Source organism: Cnephaeus nilssonii (genome assembly GCF_951640355.1).
Source record: "Cnephaeus nilssonii genome assembly, chromosome: 6".
Classification (NCBI taxonomy): Eukaryota; Metazoa; Chordata; class Mammalia; order Chiroptera; family Vespertilionidae; genus Cnephaeus; species Cnephaeus nilssonii.
Genome location: NC_137077.1, coordinates 83,814,363 through 83,835,568, shown reverse-complemented (window position 1 = coordinate 83,835,568; position 21,206 = coordinate 83,814,363). Strand labels below are relative to the sequence as shown.

The following is a 21,206-nucleotide window of genomic DNA, read 5'->3' as shown; positions in this document are numbered from 1 at the left end:
ATCAGAGGGAAGGATCAAGATGTAAACCTTAACCAAGATGATCCACATCATGTCTTTTTCTCCTTTTGTCCTAATTCTACTTTTTCTTTAATACCTTTATAGCTCTCTTTCTTCCCTTCCTTCCTTCCTTCCTTTCTTTTCTCCCCCCTCATTCTCTCTCTCTCTCTCTCTCTCTCTCTCTCTCTCTCTCTCTCTTCCTCCCTCCCCCTCTCTCTCTGCCTCTGTCTCTCAATAATTATTGATGTTATTTGTCAGATATACTTTGGTAGGAATGCATTTTGATGAGGAACAAGCTAGGACTGGGCAAAATAATAATCATGGTGTGGTCCATAACCAATAATCTCAGTCTTTATGGAGTCATTCAAGTGTTTCCTGAAAGTTTACTGTATGCCATGATTGTCTTGGGTGCAGGGACTCTACAAATATGAATACGATGTGCCTCCTTCAGGGGGGTTAGACATGTAGATAAATAGCTACAATATAAAGAAGAAGTGACTGTATGTCTTAAGAAAGTGATAAATGCCATACAGGAGAATATTAGAGGAAAAATTAATCCAGGTAAGGAGATCATCTGCACCAATGTCCAGGGAAAATAATACTTGCCTTTTTCTAAAACATCAGAATTACTAGAATTATAATTATTAAATGTCAAGGGAAAGAGGAGTGGGGTAAGGTGTTAAAATTAGGGAGACAGGGCTTGGGAAATAAGGTAAAATATAATTTGGTAACACCCTCTCCCCTCCTTTAATTACCCACTCTAGAATTGAATTCCTTGACTTTTCATCAGGCCAAAAGAGTATTTGCTGTGGAATAGTATATTTAGATGGCCAGTGGAGGGAACAAGGGAGGGTGGAGAATGGAGGGGGATCCTCTCATGTTTCACAGATGCTGATTTCAAGTTTCCACCTGGTAATAGCCTGGGGGAGAGCATAAAGATACAAGTCAAAACAGAGAGACACAGAACGAACTAACAGCATTCAGCAAGGGAATTACAAAAAAGCCTTCCATTAGCTAAATAAATGACTTTCCTTGTATTTGCACTGTCTTTTTTCTATTTACTGAAATTTGCAAAGAACCATAGACTCTATTGCCTCTTCAAAGTTCTAGATGATATAAAAGTGTAGTCTATGAAAATAAAACTTTTCATATCCAGGCTAAATTAAATTGTGACCAACTTCTAGTTTCTGTGTGTTTTATTAAAAACAAACAAACAAACAAACAAAAAACTCGGAGACAACAAGAAAGCTTTTAAACTATGAGTAATGAAAGTAACAATGGCATGCCTTTCATATAAAACCACGGCTTTCATCCAGGACACTTTAGAAACACATTCAAAATATATAGAAAACCTACACTTAAATTTGCACAAACAGCCCTAGGCAAGTAGGAATCCGAATGAGTATTTTCACATAAGGCTACTCATTTATTTTCCCAGACCACATTTAAAATAACTACAAGATTCATTTCATTCCATTTGCCGGTCTTATACATCAAGAAAGCAAGAAAAACTGTCGTTTGAGAAGTATAATAAATGTTCTTTATAAACAAGACTCGAAAGGGTGGATAGCGGAGTTGGGGTGGGGGTGGGGAAACAAACCCTTTAGTTGTAATATTTTAGGGAAATGCATCGACATAATAAAAGAAATTTCAGGTCAAGTTCCTGCACTCTACCACATAAGCAGTTTAGAATCTTAAGCAGATGTAAAAGAAATAAAGCAAATGGGGAGAGAAAAAAAAGGCCAATAAAGTTTCTGGCTACAATACAAGAGACATATCATTACCATATGATCTAATGTGGGTGTCAGCCGGGTAGTGTTCATTGAGGGAAACCTTATTTTTTATCTGGGCTATGGAGTAGAAGCAGGAGATTTTCAACCTAGTGACAGGCACAGCGCAGCACCTACCCCCTCCTCCTTCCCACACCTGCAAGCTCTTTTGCTTGGGCCGAATATTTAGTGTAATTACATCTCAGCTTTGAGGGCTCCTGTGGCAAATCCCCGGATTAAAAGGTATGGTTTTCAATAATTGTCCTGAACTCTGCTACAGACTAATAAAACTTAGATCAAGTTGAGAGAAATAGAGATTATTTGGTGAGAAAAAGAAAAGAAAAAGTAATTGTGCTAAACTTTTAATAATCTTTATGCAGCATTTTACAAAAGTATTGCTTGAAAACAGAAGTTAAATATTTGGTTAAAGGATTAAAGGCATTGTTTTAGTTCTTTCTCTCTGTTCTTGCAAAAAAAAAAGAGGAATATTTATTTTTAAAAATCTATGATCTAACACTATGGCCATCTATATTTATATATTTGTATTTGTACTAATGAAATGTTTAGCTCTTTAGAATGTATTTATAGAAAAGTATTATTATTCTTAGTTGCATTATATATTTAAGCATTTATTTCCTTCCTGAAATCTTGTATATTTTAAGAACTTTTAAAACCTAAGAGAAGTGAACTCTGGTCATTAGTTGTAGAAGTTTAGTGTACATTTCTACAACCTATAAAATAATATAAATTATCACCAAAGGTGAAAATAAACATTGGAAACATTTATGCTGATTATTAAAGACCTAACTAAAGTATTATCACATTTAATTACATCATTTCTTAAATGTAAAGAGAAACTCTGTCTGTATTTTCAATATAAATGAAATTTTATGATACATTCACTATGAAATGAGGGTGTAGGTTATTTTTTATCCTAATTGCAAAACAGGGTAACATGATGACCACTTGTTAAGTGGGCTCTGGTAATGTAAATACCTGTGGTTTTTTTCTTCCGAGGGCTGTTTTGACCAGAAAAAGAACCAGATGCCTCCTAGAGTTGTTCTTATTTATAGATAAATGTGGTTTTACTGTTTATTTTTAAATTATTTCTATTTTATTGAGGTTTTTAATTCACCTAGTGCTGGGGGGTTTTAATTTTGCTCTGCATTTAGAGCTTCACTTATCTCCTGAGGATTAAATTTTTACTTTGAAAGTCACTCCAAAGGCATAAATGACATCATACAAATGTTGATCTGAAATGATATTAATTTAATGGGCTGAAGTAGTCTAAGTGACCAGAGATTGTTATTTTTGATAAAGTACTTACAAATTCTGGCAATGAGCTTTAGTGAAGTAGTGAGATTTTTCTTAGCAATTAGCATTTAGGAAAGAACCATACATTTTAGAGTACTTACAACAGTTTAATGAAATTTTAAAAGTCTATTATCAAAATAATAGCCTGCATGGTTTCCACATGGGTAACTTGTTTTTTTGTTTATTTTTCTGATTTCTTAAGGAAATGATTAAAGAAGTTATTAGCACCAACTGCCCACATTAATTGTTTAAAGATGCTGAGTATTCAAGTGTCATGGCACTATTTAAAAAAAAGTTAGTTCATGAAGGAATTTGTATAAAGCTCCTGGACATATTGGTATTATTCCCCAGGACAATCAGGGTTAAATGCATGCATGCATGCATACACACACACACACACACACACACACACACACACACACACTGGCAGCGATTACTGCCTGTTTGCGTGCAGCTTTAACCAAAAATAATTTTGTGTAGAGAATTCACGCTATTTTAACAAGAGTAAATACATGTAAATGATAATATTTCCTTGAGCAAATGCTCAACATTTCCTTTTGTGGGTGAGTAAGCAACCAGGCACTCTCTGTCCTGGAGAAAAGATCAAAAAGTGACATCTGCATTAATTCTAGTTGCTGTTTATTAAATCTGCAATTACTTTGCTTAATTTTTCTTCTAAAATTGTGAGACATTAAATATGCAAGGCTAGCAAACTCGTGGTAAACCATAAATTTTGCATTTTAATGTGAAACAGACTGAAAGCCCTTCCCTTAGTTCCAATCCAAGGGAACGCTGCCAAAACAATAGTCTCCTTAAAGGCAATGTGGTAACTGAGTGGGAGTGGGCTCCTAGAGGAAACTGGATACTGAACTTAAAGGGGCAGTGTGAATAATTAATCTTAGTAATATTTTTAAATAAAAATCCATAAGCCCATATTGTATATGTGCTGCCTTTGACATACTTTAGTAATACATGTAAACTAAGAAACAAAAGTATAAAAAATTGAAAATATTTATTCCCTCTCTAGTAGATCTACGCAAAAATTTCCCGAAGATACATTAGGGTTAGGGTATATGAAGACTTTTTTTTCTTATGCTACAATTGGATTATTATAAACAAGTATTTAGTTCTAGTTATAAATGTGCAGCTTTAGTTTGGATTCTTATATGTGTACAATTCAAAGTAGATATGGTGGGACTAAAGATAATATCTGCAATATGTTTTGGGAATACTTAGAACAGTTTCAACAAAGTTTTTAAAATATATCAACTCAAATATAGACTGCTCTCTACATGATCAACTAATTTTTGTTATTCGAATTTATTAAGATTTAAACAATTTTGTTTAGTTCTCTTAAGCCAACTACACAATCAATTCAACAACATATATATATAGCTATGTTGTTGAATATATATATATATATATATATATATATATATATATATATATATCCATAAGTGCTTAATGAATGAATGGATGCATGCTGTATGAATTTGTCAAAACTGTACTTTTAATTTGTTTACAAAATAATCCTATAGGTAAAACCAAATAATATGTCATATAAAGTTCAGTTAGGTTTTCTATATGTTTTATTGATTCATTTAAAGTAATCAGCTTGAGAAACCATTCAATAGAATTACTATTAAAAGTGAATCTTGCTTATACCAAGTTGGTTTTCAGTTCCATATCTTTCTTGTGCTAGAAATTTGATATTGAAAAAAAAGATAATTTACGTTTTAAAAAAATCAGACTAACTGGTTGCTTAGCACAAATTGAATAACTGGTGTTAATAAATTGATGGTCAATTGAGTCATTTACGTGCAAAATATTATGCAAGGCAGGGTACAAAACAAAAAATAAGACATGCCCTGAAGGAGTACATCTTCTACTGGGGCGTTTGGGGCGGGGGGGGGGGGGGGGGGGGCGCAAAACAAGCACGCAAAACAAATTACAAAATAATGTGATAAGCTCTTTAAAAGAGGTTAAGAGAGCATGCTTTGGGAGCACAGAAGAGAGAGAAAGCAGTATCCTGCCTGGATGAGCCAGAGAAAAACACAGGGGAAACCCATTATCTCTTTTAATCTTTACAACACTCTTACAAGGTAGGTATTTTAAATGGCAATTTAGCTTTGAGGGTCAGAGTTGAGATGGGGACTGGGAATGAAGAGAAAATGGAGAGACATGTGGCTAGATTATCAGTTGGTACCAAATTATGCACAGTCTTATATGCACCACAGGGAAAGTAGACCTTATTGCTAAGCTGTGGATGTCAACAAAGGGTTTCCAGCAGAAGAGTGATACAATTAAATTGAATTTTTAGAAGAGGACTTGGGCAGCAGAGTGGAAGATGATTTGGTGCAGAGGGAATATTCCAGGCAGATACCCTTTGGAAGCCCTTACCATAGTTTCAGGAGGTAAAAAGGGCCTGGACTAAGATAACTGGTGGGATGGAGAGATAAGACTGGCTTTCAGAGATATCTCTGAAGCAGGAATTAGAGATCTCTCAGGTGTACAGTCAAAACTTCATTTGACTGTGGTATGGCTTTCGTTGAGTGAGCACTGACAATTTCAACATGATTTATCCATAATAATTTTGTAAATGATGTGAATATATAACATGTCTTAATTGAGACCCAAAATTCAAAACAATCTATGTAAATAATATTCAATTTTTCCTTCATAAGTAAATAGCCATAAAAATCAGTCTAAATGTACCTTATCACCTTTTAAATACCTTTTTAAGGCTCTGCTTCTTAACAATCTGTTAAAACACATGAATGTATATTTTTACTTTCCTTTATGCTCACTTCACTGTGGGGTGTTACAAACTAGGCAAGGCTACTCTTCTAAACCTTTTGTTTGTTTCCCAGGTTCTTTGGTTGTGAAAACACATGAGATAAATCATGAAGGCAACTATCATCTTTCTTCTGTTTGCTCACGTTTCCTGGGCTGGACCGTTTCAACAGAGGAGCATATTTGACTTTTATGACCTCATGCAAGCAGATGAGGCTTCTGGGATAGACCCAGAAGATCCCACTCACGGTGCTCCTGACATAGAGCCTCTGGGGCCAGTGTGTCCCTTCCGCTGTCAATGCCACCTTCGAGTTGTCCAGTGTTCTGATTTGGGTGAGTGGGGTGCAGGCTTTCTTTACCTAACATGTTTGTTATATTCCTGGGAGTTTAGCACTTTCTGTTTTAATCTCTGCATTTCCAAATGAGAGAGACAGTGCCACCTAATGAGAAGTAAAGGAAGCAAAGTAGGATAGAAAGAACTAGCTTCAAGGTTAAGATTTTTTTTTTTTTTTTAAGTCACAGCTCCATCATTTTGCAATCTTGGACAAATCATTTTTAAAAGGAAATCTTTTTTGAACTTCATGGTCCCCCTTCTATAAAATAAAATTTTAAGCAAAACAATGTCTTACACTCTGTGATTCCAGAGAGATGGTTTATTTTAATTAGATGATTCTTTTTTTCATGAAGTTTTAGGTATTAAGAAAGCCTGGGCAATCTCTTTATTCTTGGCTTAATCCAGACAAACAGAGTTCAAACATTGCTAAATTGTAAAGTATGCAGAGTTATCAGAAGCAAAACAAGTAAACTTTGAGAACAAAAGATTATCTTTCAAATACCAAAATACTCCCTTATTCTCTGGGTCTTAGTTTTGCCTTTATTTTTGGTATTTTTTAATCTAGCTATTTATATTCTTTAGAATGTTTCAAAGTAAATATTTATAACTAAGGTATGTTGTAAATATCCAGTGTAATCACAGAGCACGTATCTTTAGCCCAACACTGTATATACAATTTGATTTATCATCTTTCAAGAAAAGTTTGGCCTGGGAATTTCAAGACCAATACACTCAGAAGATAAATCGCCAGAAATTTTAAAGTCCCAGCACATGGGCCAAAAGGGAATCAACTTAGTTTACATGGCAGCTGATTCACATTCCTCTTTTCTTTTGGTACATTTTCCTTTGGAAAGAAAAAAAGAAAAAAAATCCTCATTAAATGATTCTACCATGGTGCATTTCCTTGTGGAAGAAACCCATAGCATACTAGGACTCTTTTTTTTCATAAGCCTTATCTTTATTCAAAAATGCTTTCTAGCAGAATTTTGCAGGGGAAATTGCCACTAATTTCTACAGTTGGAATAAACTACACACAGGACCCACGGAAACATGACATGTTTAAGAATACTTAAAAACAAATACTTTGAAATAGCTTTTTCAATACTGACATAGCCATTTGAAACCCAAATACATGTATAGAAAGTCTGTAAAAAGACTGTAGGATAATTCCACTGGATTCATTCATTCATTCATTCACCAAATATATTGAGAGCCCACAATGGGCCAGATCTTTTCTAAGCCCTGGGGAGAAAGGAATGAGAAAGACAGATATGGTTCCTGTTCTTGTGAGTCTGAGATTCTACTGGTGGTGATCATTGCTTTTTTGACTTGTGTAATTGCTGCTGGGAGATTAGGTTACTAACAAATTCAAAAGAAACTTCCATAAACCTCTAGAGATTACATGAAATATGGGTGTAGGCAGAAAAAACAAAGGGGTTGAAACTATCTGAACAAAGGAATCACCATATGATGGATATACTAGTGGGAAACTTTTTCTGAAGTTACTATGATGGCTGAGTTACCAAGAAATGTGATGCAAGTTAAATCTCACCTTGCCTCTGAACAAGGTTAAAAGACTTCATGATTACTCCAGCACATATTATCAACAGGGAAGGATTGATGTTTTTAAGGAAGGAAGACTTGTCAGTCACTTCACTTAAGTTTTATTTTTCCATAAATATAGTTTTACTTTGCTTGTACAAGAAATGGTCCATAAAGTTTGATTTTGATAGCTATTGGAACAGTGCTCCAATTGTCTATCATGAAAAAGGCCCAAGCCTATTGCACAACACTAAGCAGAAAAGTGTAGTGTTAGAAGAGAAACACCAAGGTTCCTTGACGTGGGTGTCTCATGATAATTTTGTTGTTTTGTTAATTTTGTGTTGTATTTAAATGAGAATGTTTTTTACATTGTCTTCTTTCTAAAGGCCAGAGTGTACAGCATTCTTTTATTATATATAGTCTTACTGACTCATAAAAAAGAAGTAGCTAAAATTCTAATAATGATTTATTTTTGGGGAACCATGTTTCTGAGTTCAGTGAGCAATGGGCTCATCTAAGTCTTTTAGTCTTTATGAATTCACAGATGCATATTTAAATACATTGTCAAAAATGTTGGTCAGATATTTCTAAGACAGAAAATACATTTCCTTTTTATAAATTGTTTTTATTTTTCAATCACAATTGATATTTAATATTATATTAGTTTCAGATATAGAGCACAGTGCTATGACATTTATATAACTTACGAAGTGAAGAAAATGCATTTTTTAAAAGGAAGAGCAAGCCACTTGCCTTTAAAAAAGACACTCTATTCACATTTTCAACTACTATCTCACTCCTGCTCACTTCATGACTTTGGAAAACTGTTCAGAGCCTTGACATCTTTATTAGAAAAATCACAGTCAGTCTTAGAAAGCTCATTATAAGTGTGAGATGCCTGATTCACAGTAGAGACTCAAAACATTTTTTTCTATGTGATGATTTTGTGGAGTAAAAGATGAAAAAAAAACAGAAAAAAAAAGGCAAGGGAATGAGCAAACTCACTTATAGTAAAGACAATGCCGTTTATTTTATTATTAGTTTTAAGTTCTCTTGTGATCGTGATCTGAACACAAAGCGTGTGTTATTAGAATAAAGAAAACTGCTGGGCACATTGGGATAAGAAATGTAAATGCTTATCTGTAGCAGAGGCTAATGTTTTCTTCAGAATTATCATTGGCAGAGCTTTTAATTAGCAGGGAGAAGCTACAGTGTTAAAAGGCAAAATCTTTTGACAACTTACTATCTAAATAATGTTTAATATAAACAAGCACTTTTTAATTAAAATGTTTGACTATTTTTACCACTATGAGTTATTTCTGGAAAAGTTAAACAACATCAAATTTTTAAACAGTTCTTTTAAAGTTAAGAAGTAAAAATTGTGAAATTAGAATGGGAAAATTGAGACCTTCAGGTAGATACACTGACTGTGTTCCTAGTTCTATCTTATCAGAATAGTATTATATTATGTTTTCCTAGAACATGGCATATTGAGAAGCTAAACATATGCCTTAAACTATTGGAGAAAGTGATGTGTTCTCTATAGATATTGGCCAAATTAGTTTGGCTCTAAGTGTTGCAGTTTTGTTTGTAATTTGAACCAGACTTTTATGATGTCTATATCTTATCTCTTATTCTATACTCTTAAAACATAATACAACTCATTCCTAATTATAGCATTCATAAAAATTAATAATATAAAAATAAATGTAGGAGCAACAAATTCAGAAATCTGGGTTACTTTAAAATAATAAACTCACAATGCAACTCATTCTTGTCAGATCCTTTAAAAAATGTCCTAATATTGGTCCTGTGACAGGATGCTGTGTTTTATGTACTTTGTACCTTGAAGAAAGACAGGTCCCCTAACTTGCGTTCTCTTTAGATTAGCCCTTCATCTTTGGATCAACTGTCCAACTGATCATTTGGTAATGATGTTCATTTTATCACTAAAAGGCAGATCAGCCCTGACAGATTAAATAAGCATAAGCGTTGTTTTTTGACCATTTATCTAAATTAAAGTAATAGCTATTGATATATTTCTTATAAACAAGATTCAAAAGAATTGAAATACTGTTTAAAATTATTTAATAATGGAAAGAACTTGGGTTGTGCAGTTTAGCCATTCTGCTCAACTCCTGCTTTACCATTTATTACTTGTAACTTGAAAACTTTCAAAATCTGTTTTCTCATTTGATAAATGAGAATATATTTTCATTAGATAAGAATAAAAATATTTGTAAATGTCTACCATAATAACTGTTACATTCAATTTACCATTCAAAGTTGTCTAATAATATGAGGCTATTACTGATATGTTATATTTCTTTGAAATTAAGAATATCTAAAAGTATATATCTTGTCAAGTTGGATATAAAATTGTCTTCTTTTCCCTCCCCCCAAAAGAGGGCCACATCACCTCCAATGTAAATAGACAAGAGTTAGAAAATTTAATAATTATGCAATTATTAAACAATTCACTGTTCTCCAACACTATTCCTTTGAACAAAATGAGTTTGGTTGAGTGAAGCATTAAGCATAGTAAAGCACTAAGCTATTTTATAATCATAAATGATTCACATCTACATACTTAGCCCTGTAGAAATAATGCCAAAAGATGGAAGGTTTTATTTTGCCATGCATGTAAAATCATTACAAATAAATACCATTCCTACAATGTACTTCATACCACAAAAGTGATTTTAACTAAAAACAAAAACCAACAAACAAAAAAACAAATAAAACTTGGGAAAACTGTATAACCCATAAAAAGTTGTTTTTTTAGCTTTTGTAAATCATTGTCTCAACTGTTAGGGGGTCACAACTTGGGACCAACTATAATCCAGCTTGTCTCTTGAGGGGGAAGTTAGTTTACCAGGAGCTAAAGGAACTGTTAGATTTCCATGAAATCAACACAGAAGAATAAATGAGGGCTATTTTGTAGAGGGATAGAGTGAATGCTGGAAGCTCTGTTGCTTTCTGGCTGTACGTCTGGCTCTGTAGCAGCTGGGATGTGGGGTTTCGATGCATCATTAGGAGTTTAGATGTATCAGAAGGGCAACTCCAAAACATGGTATAGGAAAAGTACTGTGCACAGAGCATGCCCAGTAGGTTCCTTAAATTAGTATTGGATAGAGGTGTGACAGATCCTCAGATGAAGCAAGAGTAATATTCAGGAGCAACTCATATAACCAAGGCTCCAGACGCAAAGGGTTAAATGGGCAGGGGGAAGAGAGGAGTCAGAGAAGGCCAAAGGAAGCTTCCATCTCCCTGACCTCAAGGAGAACTGACACATTTTCTTCTCAGTCCCAGGAGGGAGAGACAGGCAGCTGTGTGGGATCAAGGCTTTTTGTGAGACAACAGCTGTGATGCATCCTCCTCTGTAAGACCATCACTGGCTCCAGGGGACAATCTGGTTAGAAGGGGAAATGCAGAGACCCTTTAATTTTAACTTTTCTCCTTCAAAAGAGTAGCAATAAGATTACATATTTTCTTGAAAATAAGGATAAAGAAGAATTAAACAAATTTGCACGTTAGTCTTAATAAGAGGAGAAAGCCTTGTAGCAGCTACTAACCCCTAACTTTGCAAATTGCTTTAGAGGCAACTTCTGCACTTATCTACTTCTGTTTTTTCACTGTAATATACACTTACCTTGATTATTCTTTAACAATAAATGATATGTAATAATTATTATTCACTACCTTTTTATTACCTGTTTTAACATCTATATTCTCTACCAGAAGGGAAGCATGACAATAATTTATCTTTATAGGCCCTCTACTCAGCTAAATGCCTTATGCTTGATAGGCTCTCATGCATTAATAAACACTTGACGAATGCATGGCTTAGTACGTGGATGAGTGCATAATTCTATAATACTCTTGATTCTGTCAAGCTGGAAACAGGATGAACATGTCTGACTGAGAATCAGTTGTCATAGAATTGTGGATATAGGATTATGGTTCACCCTTTCTTATTCTTTTTGGGGATGATCTTAGAAGGAAACTTAAACCTTCCTTGAGTTTATTTGGAAAAACAATCTAATTGAAGAGGGAATCTTCTATTTCTCAAACCTTATCCAACTACCATTACAGTCTAATTGCCGTTTTTAAGAGGGAAAGAGAAAAACTTACATGGCTTGAGCAGAAAGGTATTTTGAAGGGGCTGGATGTGTACATGTTGTTTTGGTTATATGCCCAAAACTGAAATGTAGCACCATTATCCTACTTATTAAATTGAAGACAGAATTACAAAAAAGTGGTGCAAATCAACAAGAATAAATCGTGGATTTTGGATCCCTGCCACAGGGCAGGGGAAAAATAAAAGCATGTTTTAGGACAACCTGGCCTTTGTCCAACATGATGTTTAGCAGATTGCTGACATTGGCTAACAGAACAACGCTATCCATCACTGCAGCAGCTAGGGAAAAAGGTACAATTCTTTTCACTAATAAGTCTTTATTTCAGAAATAATTTTCTGTTAACATCATGGGTAGAATTTTATTTACTTTAATAAACAATCATATTTTAAAGAAGATGAAGTTCCTTTGACAGAATTTGGGAGAGCAAATACATAATTGGGCCTGGCCGGCATGGCTCAGTGGTTGAGGGTTGACCTATGAACCAGGAGGTCATGGTTTCTGTTTCCGGTCAGGGCACATGCCTGGCTTGTGGCTAGATTCCCAGTGTGGTAGCCAATCAATGATTCTCTTTCATCATTGATGTTTCCATCTCTCTCTCTCTCCCCCTCTCCTTTCCTCAATAAAAATCAATAAAAATGTTTTTAAAAATGCATAATTGAGAATAGCCTTAGAAATAACTGCATTTTAATGGAAAATTTAGAATTATATGAAAGTATGCTCATTGAAAAATAATTAAATATAGGGAACCAGTCTGTTCCTATTATTATTGTTGGAAAAATATTACCTCAAAACTTGGCAACTTAAAAATATAATTTAGTTTATGATTTTACGACAGGAGATCTGAGCAGAGCTCAGAAAGACTGTTCTCACTTGGGGTCTCTCATCCATTTGTCGTCAGGTGTCAGCTGTGGCCATAGTTGTGGGGTTGCTAGCCTAGGCTAAACACCCAAGTAAGACAGCTCACTCTCATGATGGCAGTTGGTGCTGCTGTCGCCTGAGAGCTCTGCTTCCTGACATCTGGAGGGTCTCAGGTGGCGTCTCCAGCATGTGATCTCAGCATAGACAGGATTCTTTCTTACATAGCCTCTGGCTGCCCCCAGAGCAAGCATCCCAGAAGAATTGGACAGCAGCTGTGTAACCGTTTCTGATCCAGCTGCAAAAGTCATGCTGTAACACTTCCATCCACCACATTGCATTAGTTCACAGAGGCATTATGAGGCCAGGCCAGATTAAAAGGGAGGGGGATTTGACTCCATTTCTTAATGGGGTTGGGACAAGTGTGTATTGAATAAGAGCATATTGGATGGGAGATATGATTAATGTCATCTTTGAAAAATGCAAATGTCTAGATTTATATGCATTTCTTGACAAAAAGCGTGGCCTAATGTAAACAAAGACTGGTGTTTTCAGATTTGCAAAAGAGTGTAGCTTTGCTACCATTAAGTTAGGGTTGTATTGACCACGAACAGCTTTTAGGAATCTAATTATTTGTTGGGAACATGTGCTTACTAAACTGAGAGGTCAGCATCCAAAGATGGAGCTTGGCAGATAAGCTGTCAAAGGCTCTAAACTTCATGGGAACAATGATGAGTGCAGCAAGAGGAGGAACTGACTGACCAAACCAAACCAAACCAAAACCCCAGCCAGGATCCAGAGCTCTAGGTAAAATGTCTGTGTGTGACATACCTTCAAAAGAGATTCCAAATTCCAGGAGAATATGCATTTTAATTGTATTGTGCAGAAAAAGAAAACAAAAAAACAAAAAAAACCCACCACCACTTGTCACAGACATACAGACTAGTAATCAGCAAGGTATCTTCTTATTGACGATAAGTATAGATACCAATAATTGGGATTCGGCTGAACACTGTGGTAGGATATTATTTGGCAGGATATTTTATTGAGTTATCCGCAAAATTTTATGGAAGATACAGGAAAACTGAGGCCTAGAGAGCCTAAGCAACTTGCCCAGTGATCCTAAGAGTCAAGAAGAGGACCAAAATTCAAATAAGTCTTATAAAAAGGTTTTAGAACATTTAAATATACAAAATTTACAAAATAAGAGACATTGTCTGCCCATCACCAAGCTTCAGGAATTATCCACTAATGCCAAAATTTTCCTATATAGCCTCAAGACTTCCCCCCTCCCATATTATTTTGAAGCAGATTCTAGACATCATTTTTTTTTTTAAAAATATATGTTTTTATTGATTTCAGAGAGGAAGGGAGAGGGAGAGAGAAATAGAATCATCAATGATGAGAGAGAATCATTGATCAGCTGCCTCCTGCACACCCCACACTGGGGATTGAGCCCACAACCCAGGCATATACCTTGACTGGGAATCGAACAGCGTCCTCCTGGTTCATAGGTCAATGCTCAACCACTGAGCCATGCTGGCCAGGCCATCATTTTATTTTAAACAACAAATATATCAGTATATTTCTATGAAATATTAAAAATTGTGTATAACACAATAAAAACAACCAGCTCATATCTAAAAGTAAAAACAATTTCTTAATATCATCAAATATTTATTCAAAGTACAGATTTTCAATCATCTTATAAATACTATATGTTTTATTTTACAGTTTGTGTGAGTTGGAGTCCAACTGCATACATATATTGCAATTATTTAAATAGCTCTTATGTCTCTTTTAAACTATAGTTTCACTTACATTTCTTCATTTTTTTAATGTAATTTATTTGTTAACAAAATTGAGATATTGTTGAATCCATTACTTTAGCAGATGTTAGCATGTTCTTGTGACCTCTTTATGTCTTGAAAATTGGGAGTTACATCTTGAGACTTAATCAGATTCAGGATTAATTGTTTATTTGCTTATTTGTTTGTTTGTTTTTGACAATAATAACCCATAATTGAGAATCTGTTTCTTCCTCTAAAAGTTATAATCAATTCCTCTCCACAAGAAATATGAGAAATACATGTTGTGCAAAGCAACTGTTACCACTGACCCAGTCACCATGTGGGACAGAAAAGGCAGGCTTATTCAGATACATATGTGACAAAAGGTTCCTCACAAATATATCAAAGACACATAAGAAAGTAAGAGCAATTTTCAGGTGCAGATAATGGGGATGATATGTTTGATAATAGCGTTTACTACTAAGATGTTCTTGAACAATCAAGAATCAGAAAGGAAATTGTGATTATCATAGCCAGTTATATCCTAATACTTCTGAGGAAAAATAAGAACCCTCATGAAAGCAAGATGTGAAGAGATGATTGTAACAAAATATAGCAGAAAATACTTTGAGGCCATGACTTGAACTTGTTCAGTATGGAACAGCAGGGAAGACTTATGATTTTAAATTTAATCATTCAAAAAACTACCTCCTGTGTATAAAGCGGTAAGGTCAAAGCTCTGATGAAAAATAATCATTTGTGCCTGCTTACCCAGAACTTACAGAAAAGAAAGAAATCTGAACTATCATACCTTATAAAATGGTAATATGCAAATTACCATCACTCTGCTACACCCACGATTGGGCCGGCTGGAGGCGCGGGGGGCGGGACTCAGGGTGGCCGATTGGCTGGCGGTAGGAGCAGGGGGCGGGGACTCACGAGTCCCCAAACCCCGCTCCTACCTCCGTCTTAAACAGCCGGCACTGCTTAGGCAGGTGCTGCGGAAGATGCTGGTGGCGGAACTCGGGGTGGCCGATTGTGTGGCTGCTGGCACCAGTTTTCCGCCAGCAGCAGTTTTCCTCTGGCCACCCGCCCGATCGGAGCGCCTCCCGATTGGAGTTCCTCTCGGGGTGGCCGATCGTGCTGGCGGGAGGCGCTCTGATCGGCGGGTGGCCAGAGGAAAACTGCTGCTGGCGGATAACTGGTGCCGGCAGCCAGGTGAAGGAAAAGTCTATTGCACGAAACTTCGTGCAACAGGCTCCTAGTAGTACAATAAAACAGGAGCATATACATAAGGTGTTTGGAATGGAACAGGGGGGGTCATCATTAGCTGGGTTGCTTAGGATATATATATCCATGTTACTGGGTCTGCTGTCAGAAAAATTCTTGTTGGGGTACACATGGGTAGGACAGAAAAAAACATATATATATATATATATATATATATATATATATATATGATGTATTTCTTTACTTTAGAGAGAGGAAAGGAGAGAGAGAGAGAGAAATATTGATGTGAGAGAGAAGCATCAATTGTTTGCCTCCAACATGCGCTCTGACCTGGGTGTGTGCCCTGATCAGGAATCGATACCTCCACCCCTGGTGTATGGGATGATGCTCCAATCAACTGAACCACACTGGCTAGGGTCATGCAGAATACTTATATGCATAAAGGGCACATTGGGTAGTTCTAGAGTGAGGACCCATACCATCTTGGTCTTGATCTAGTTTAGCTATGAGGCACCTAGGATAAGTCATTTTACTTCATTAGCTGTTTGCTTTTGTAACTATGAGAAGAGATTGTTGGATTAGCTCAGAAGTTCCCTGATTTGGGGGACAAGTAAAGTTTTTTGAATGTTGAACAAGTTAATTTTTTATTAAAGTCAAAACCAAATTCAACAAAATAACAACCAGCTTCCATCTGCTATTAGAATTAAAAAAAAATAGAGGGTATATTAAAAATGAAGGCAGTGTGTGTATGTAAGTATTTGTGTTGTGTGTGTGAGAGATCATTTATATTAAAACTAAACAGAGTGCCTCATTTTTTTTTTCCTGATTTTGATATAGACTGATAAGAACTTCATCACACAGTCAACCTAATCAGCATTTTGGAACCATAGACTAGCTGATACTTCCCTTTCTGAGAACTCATAACTGGGATAAATTCTCAGTTATCCTCTGCCTATAGTTGTTGAGCAAGCTAGTTAACACTCCAATACTATGTCTAGTCATTAAATGTACAGCATATTACTGGGTCTGCTGTCAGAACAATTCTTATTGGGGTACACATGGGTAGGACAGAAAAAACACACTGTTGGAAGCCAGCAGAATTGTCTTCTGGTTTGCATTTTATCACTAATAGCTACAGGAGCTTGTTCATGTCATTAAACTTTTCTAAAAATCATCTGGAATAATGAAATGATCACAGTGCCTTACCTATCTCACTGAATTATTATTAGTTAAATAAGATATTTTATTTTTATTTTTTATAAACTGTAAAGCTACATAAATTTTAAGAATAAAATAGTGATATGTGAAATCCCCCAAATAGATATGAATTTGGTAGTATTTTAGAGAATGTAATATTATGATTTTGATAATTAAAATTACTTTCTAAGATGTTTTTAACCCTAGCTGGTTTGGCTCAGTGTATAGAGCCTCAGCCTGCAGACTGAAGGGTCCCCAGTTCGATTCTGTTCAAGGGCGCATACCTGGGTTGTGGGCTTGATCCCCAGTAAGGGGTGTGCAGGAGGCAGCGGATAGATGATTCTCTCTTATTGATGTTTCTATCTCTCTCCCTCTCCCTTTCTCTCTGAAATCAATAAAAAATATATATATTTTAAAAAGATGTTTGTATGCAAATTCTTCAGAAAAAAATGGAATTTAATTTACCCTAAGCATTTCCTGTTCTTATAAAATCTAGATGACAGTATAATCATTGTCAGCCATCCAAATATATAATTTCTTTCTCTTCACATCTGAAATTTATTAGCACTTTAGCATTGAACAAATGTTAATAGAGCCACTAGAATTTAAGTCCAACAAATATAAAAGTAAGCAAACTGGAAATTAAGACTTTGACAAAGACCCCTTTGAAGTAATGATGAAATGTAAGCAGTAACTTCTTTTCAAATTAAAGGAAATATGCCTCTTCTTGGTTGGAGAACACTAATTATCAAAGATTTGGCAGAAGTCTACCACTCCTAATTGCATGAAATCAGCAAACTGACATTTCTGAAAATGGCACTGATCACAGCATAGTGTAGTTGAATAAGCCTTCTACGAGGCAGCTATTCTGGTGGTTGGTTTGCTGTTTGTCCCTGAAAACACTTTATTCTTATTATTTTTCTGTGAAATAACTGTTTCTGTGAGTTATTGGAGAATAATTTATGCATGTTTAAAATCAGTGCATTTTTTTATTTTTTAAATTAAATTTTTACTGAATTTATTGGGGTGACATTGGTTAATAAAATTATACAGGTTTCAGGTTCACAATTCTATAATGCATCATCTGTCTATTGCATTATGTGTTACCACCTCAAGTCAAGTCTTCTTCTATCACCATTTATCCCTGCTTTCTCTTCTACTGCCTCCCGCCACCCACCTTGTCCTTTGGTAATCACTTTACTGTTGTCTGTGCCCATGAGTGTTTTTGTTTTTTTTCTTTGCTTAATCCCTTCACCCTCCTCACTCAGTCCCAAACACCCTACCCTCTGATAGCTGTCAGTCTGTTATCTGTACCCATGAGTCTGTCTCAACTTTGTTTGCTAGTTTATTCTGTTCATTAGATTCCATGTATGAGTGAAAGCATATGGTACTTATCTTTCTCTGACTGGCTTTTTTCACTTAGCATAATATTCTCCTGGCTCACCCATGCTGTCCCAGAAGGTGAATGCACCTGATCACATCTCACCTGCATTTTAATATTCACATCCTATATGATAAAAGCCTATATGCTGTGTCTGGTTGACTGGTAGGCCGATCAACCAAAGCGTAATATGCTAATGATATGCTAAGGCCGCTCAACCGCTCACTATGATGTGTACTGACCATCAGGGGACAGACAGTCTACCAGTTTACCAGTTGCTATGATGTGCACTGACCAGCAGGGGGCAGATGCTCTAACTGGTAGGTTAGCTTGCTGCTGGGGTCCAGCTGATCCGGACTGAGCTAGATGGGTCAGACACACCCTGGAGCCCTCCCACAGTCCCTCCCCAGCTGGCCAACCTCCCGCTTCCCTCCCTGGCCCCAATTGTGCACTGGTGGGGTCCCTCAGCCTGGCCTGCACCCTCTCACAATCCGGGACCCCCTGGGGGATGTCACAGAGCTGGTTTCAACCCAATCCTGAAGGCCAGGCAGAGTGACCCCCACTGGTGCATGATTCATGCACCGGGCCTCTAGTTTAAAATAATGGTTGATCACTGAAATGGGAGCTAGACTTTGTTTTTAGAGCAGGTGATTTCAGATACATTTTATGTAGTTTTCATGGAAGACATAAAATATGGCTACCTTGTTATGTGCTTACATGAAATTCAAAATTGGAAGGATATCTTCTTCCCAACATAGCAGTCATTATATGCCTTGTAACTTTTTAAAAATTGAAAACTGTACATTGAATTATATTTTCCATGATGATGTGGACAATTTTTGTCTTGTTCCTACTCTATCTCCAGTGCCTAATAAGTTGATGGTGTCTAGGGGATATTCAATAAAGGGTTATTGAATGAATGAAAGAATGATTTACAGTACTTCATATTTCAGATATAATGGAAAGTTTGAAAAATATTTCTGATTGATGCTATACAACTTTAAAGTACAGAAACAATTACATGAGTTTGAGTTAGAAGAAACTCAATTTTTTTTCTATTTTTTAAAAAATATATATTTTATTGATTTTTTTACAGAGAGGAAGGGAGAGGGATAGAGAGTTAGAAACATCGATGAGGGAGAAACATCGATCAGCTGCCTCCTGCACACCCCCTACTGGGGATGTGCCCACAACCAAGGTACATGCCCTTAACTGGAATCGAACCTGGGACCATTCAGTCCGCAGGCCTACGCTCTATCCACTGAGCCAAACCGGTTTTGGCTAAACTCAAATTTTGAGTGACATGCTTCATCAATATGAAACAAAGTCAATGGAATAAAGAAAGGCAAACAGATATGTAATTTAATATCTTTCTCCACTAACATTCAAAATGATGACTTATTTTAAATGCAATTCATTTTGAATAAAAACAGTTCATCCTTATACATCTAGTTGAATAAATATGTTTTAATACCATAGAACATTTATTTGGTTAATGTGTTTACATTTATAAACTATAATAACTCAGTTACTTAGACCAAAATTTAAAGTGTAAAAGTAATGCTTCATATAATAAATTTTGGACAAGCCAAACTAACAATTTTAATTCATTTTATTATAGTTCCATCAGTCATAAAACATCAACTAAATTGATATGGTTTTGGGATTCCAATTAAAATTGAAAGAACTTCCAAAGTTTGGATAAATTTTTAAGTTGTTGATGCAACAACATGGTTGCATATTTATATAATTTTAAATGTAGACCTGTGACCATGTTAGGTTTATCAAAAGGATCTTTACCTGATGATTTGGCTAAAGCTCTCCTTTACTGACAGGATATGTATTAAAGGGTACAGATTTACAAATAGCTTACACTTAACACTTATCAAAACAATAACTTTCTAAAACAAGAAAAATGAGGTATAATATACTGTATACTAATTATTTGAGCCATATTCTTACAAAATATTACTTTTTCTCTTATGAAGAAGAGTAATTAATAAAAATAACGTGTTCTGTTTACTGAGAAAATCAGACTTGGTTGGAAAAGGTAAAGGTGATTTTTAAATTAGAATAGATATAATACCTAGAAAAGAAAAACATGATACTTGTATTACTATCATTGCAACAGTAATTTCTTTATAAACACATCCTTTGTGACTCTGCAGTAATGTGTCCCATTTTGCTGACTGAAATGGCTTTTATTTTCACACTAGGTCTGGATAAAGTGCCAACAGATCTTCCACCTGACACTACACTGCTGGACCTGCAAAACAACAAAATAACTGAAATCAAAGATGGCGACTTTAAGAACCTGAAGGACCTTCATGTAAGAATTTTTGAAAATTTTTGAGTTGTAACAAGATCTGACTCAAAGTATTTTTCAAAACAAAACTTAGGTAAGGCCAAGGGTACTATGTGGTAATAAATAAGCACCTAAGTGTTTATTCAATTCTCTTAGAAGGTGATAGAAGAGCATATCATCATAATCATTAACCCCTAAAAATCAGCCAATTTTTTATATAGTATACAGCATATGTACTTAGTATTTTCTTATTAAGACTACATTAAATCTTAATCTCTCTCATGTTTCATGAATAAAAGTCTTTATCTTCCCAATTATATTGTACTTCAATAGTGAAACAAAATGGACTGATCTCAGTATTATTTTATTTCTTTTGTTCATAGTATAAGAGGTTCAAATAAATTTGTAAGGTCGCAGATTTGCACCAAGACAAAAAGGGTAATCATGTATATTTTATTAATTATAATTTCATCTAAATTCCATTCACACACACACACACACACACATATATATGTGTATATATATATATATATATATATATATATATATATATATAT

The 21,206-nt window shown here is 35.3% G+C and overlaps 1 protein-coding gene across 2 annotated transcripts in view; it reads left to right on the top strand.

Annotated features, from left to right (window-relative positions):
* Positions 1 to 1,792: 1,792 nt before the first annotated feature.
* DCN (decorin) overlaps positions 1,793 to 21,206 on the top strand; it is a 44,971-nt gene continuing 25,557 nt past the window's right edge. Inside the window, exons 1-3 of one of the 2 annotated variants that reach the window (XM_079775249.1) lie at positions 1,793 to 2,009; positions 5,951 to 6,206; positions 20,561 to 20,673. In XM_079775249.1, the coding sequence (XP_079631375.1) occupies positions 5,984 to 6,206; positions 20,561 to 20,673 (336 nt within the window). In that variant the 5' untranslated portion in view covers positions 1,793 to 2,009; positions 5,951 to 5,983. Of the gene's footprint in view, positions 2,010 to 5,057; positions 5,183 to 5,950; positions 6,207 to 20,560; positions 20,674 to 21,206 lie in introns of those variants that run through there. The other variant, XM_079775250.1, reaches the window with a different exon arrangement.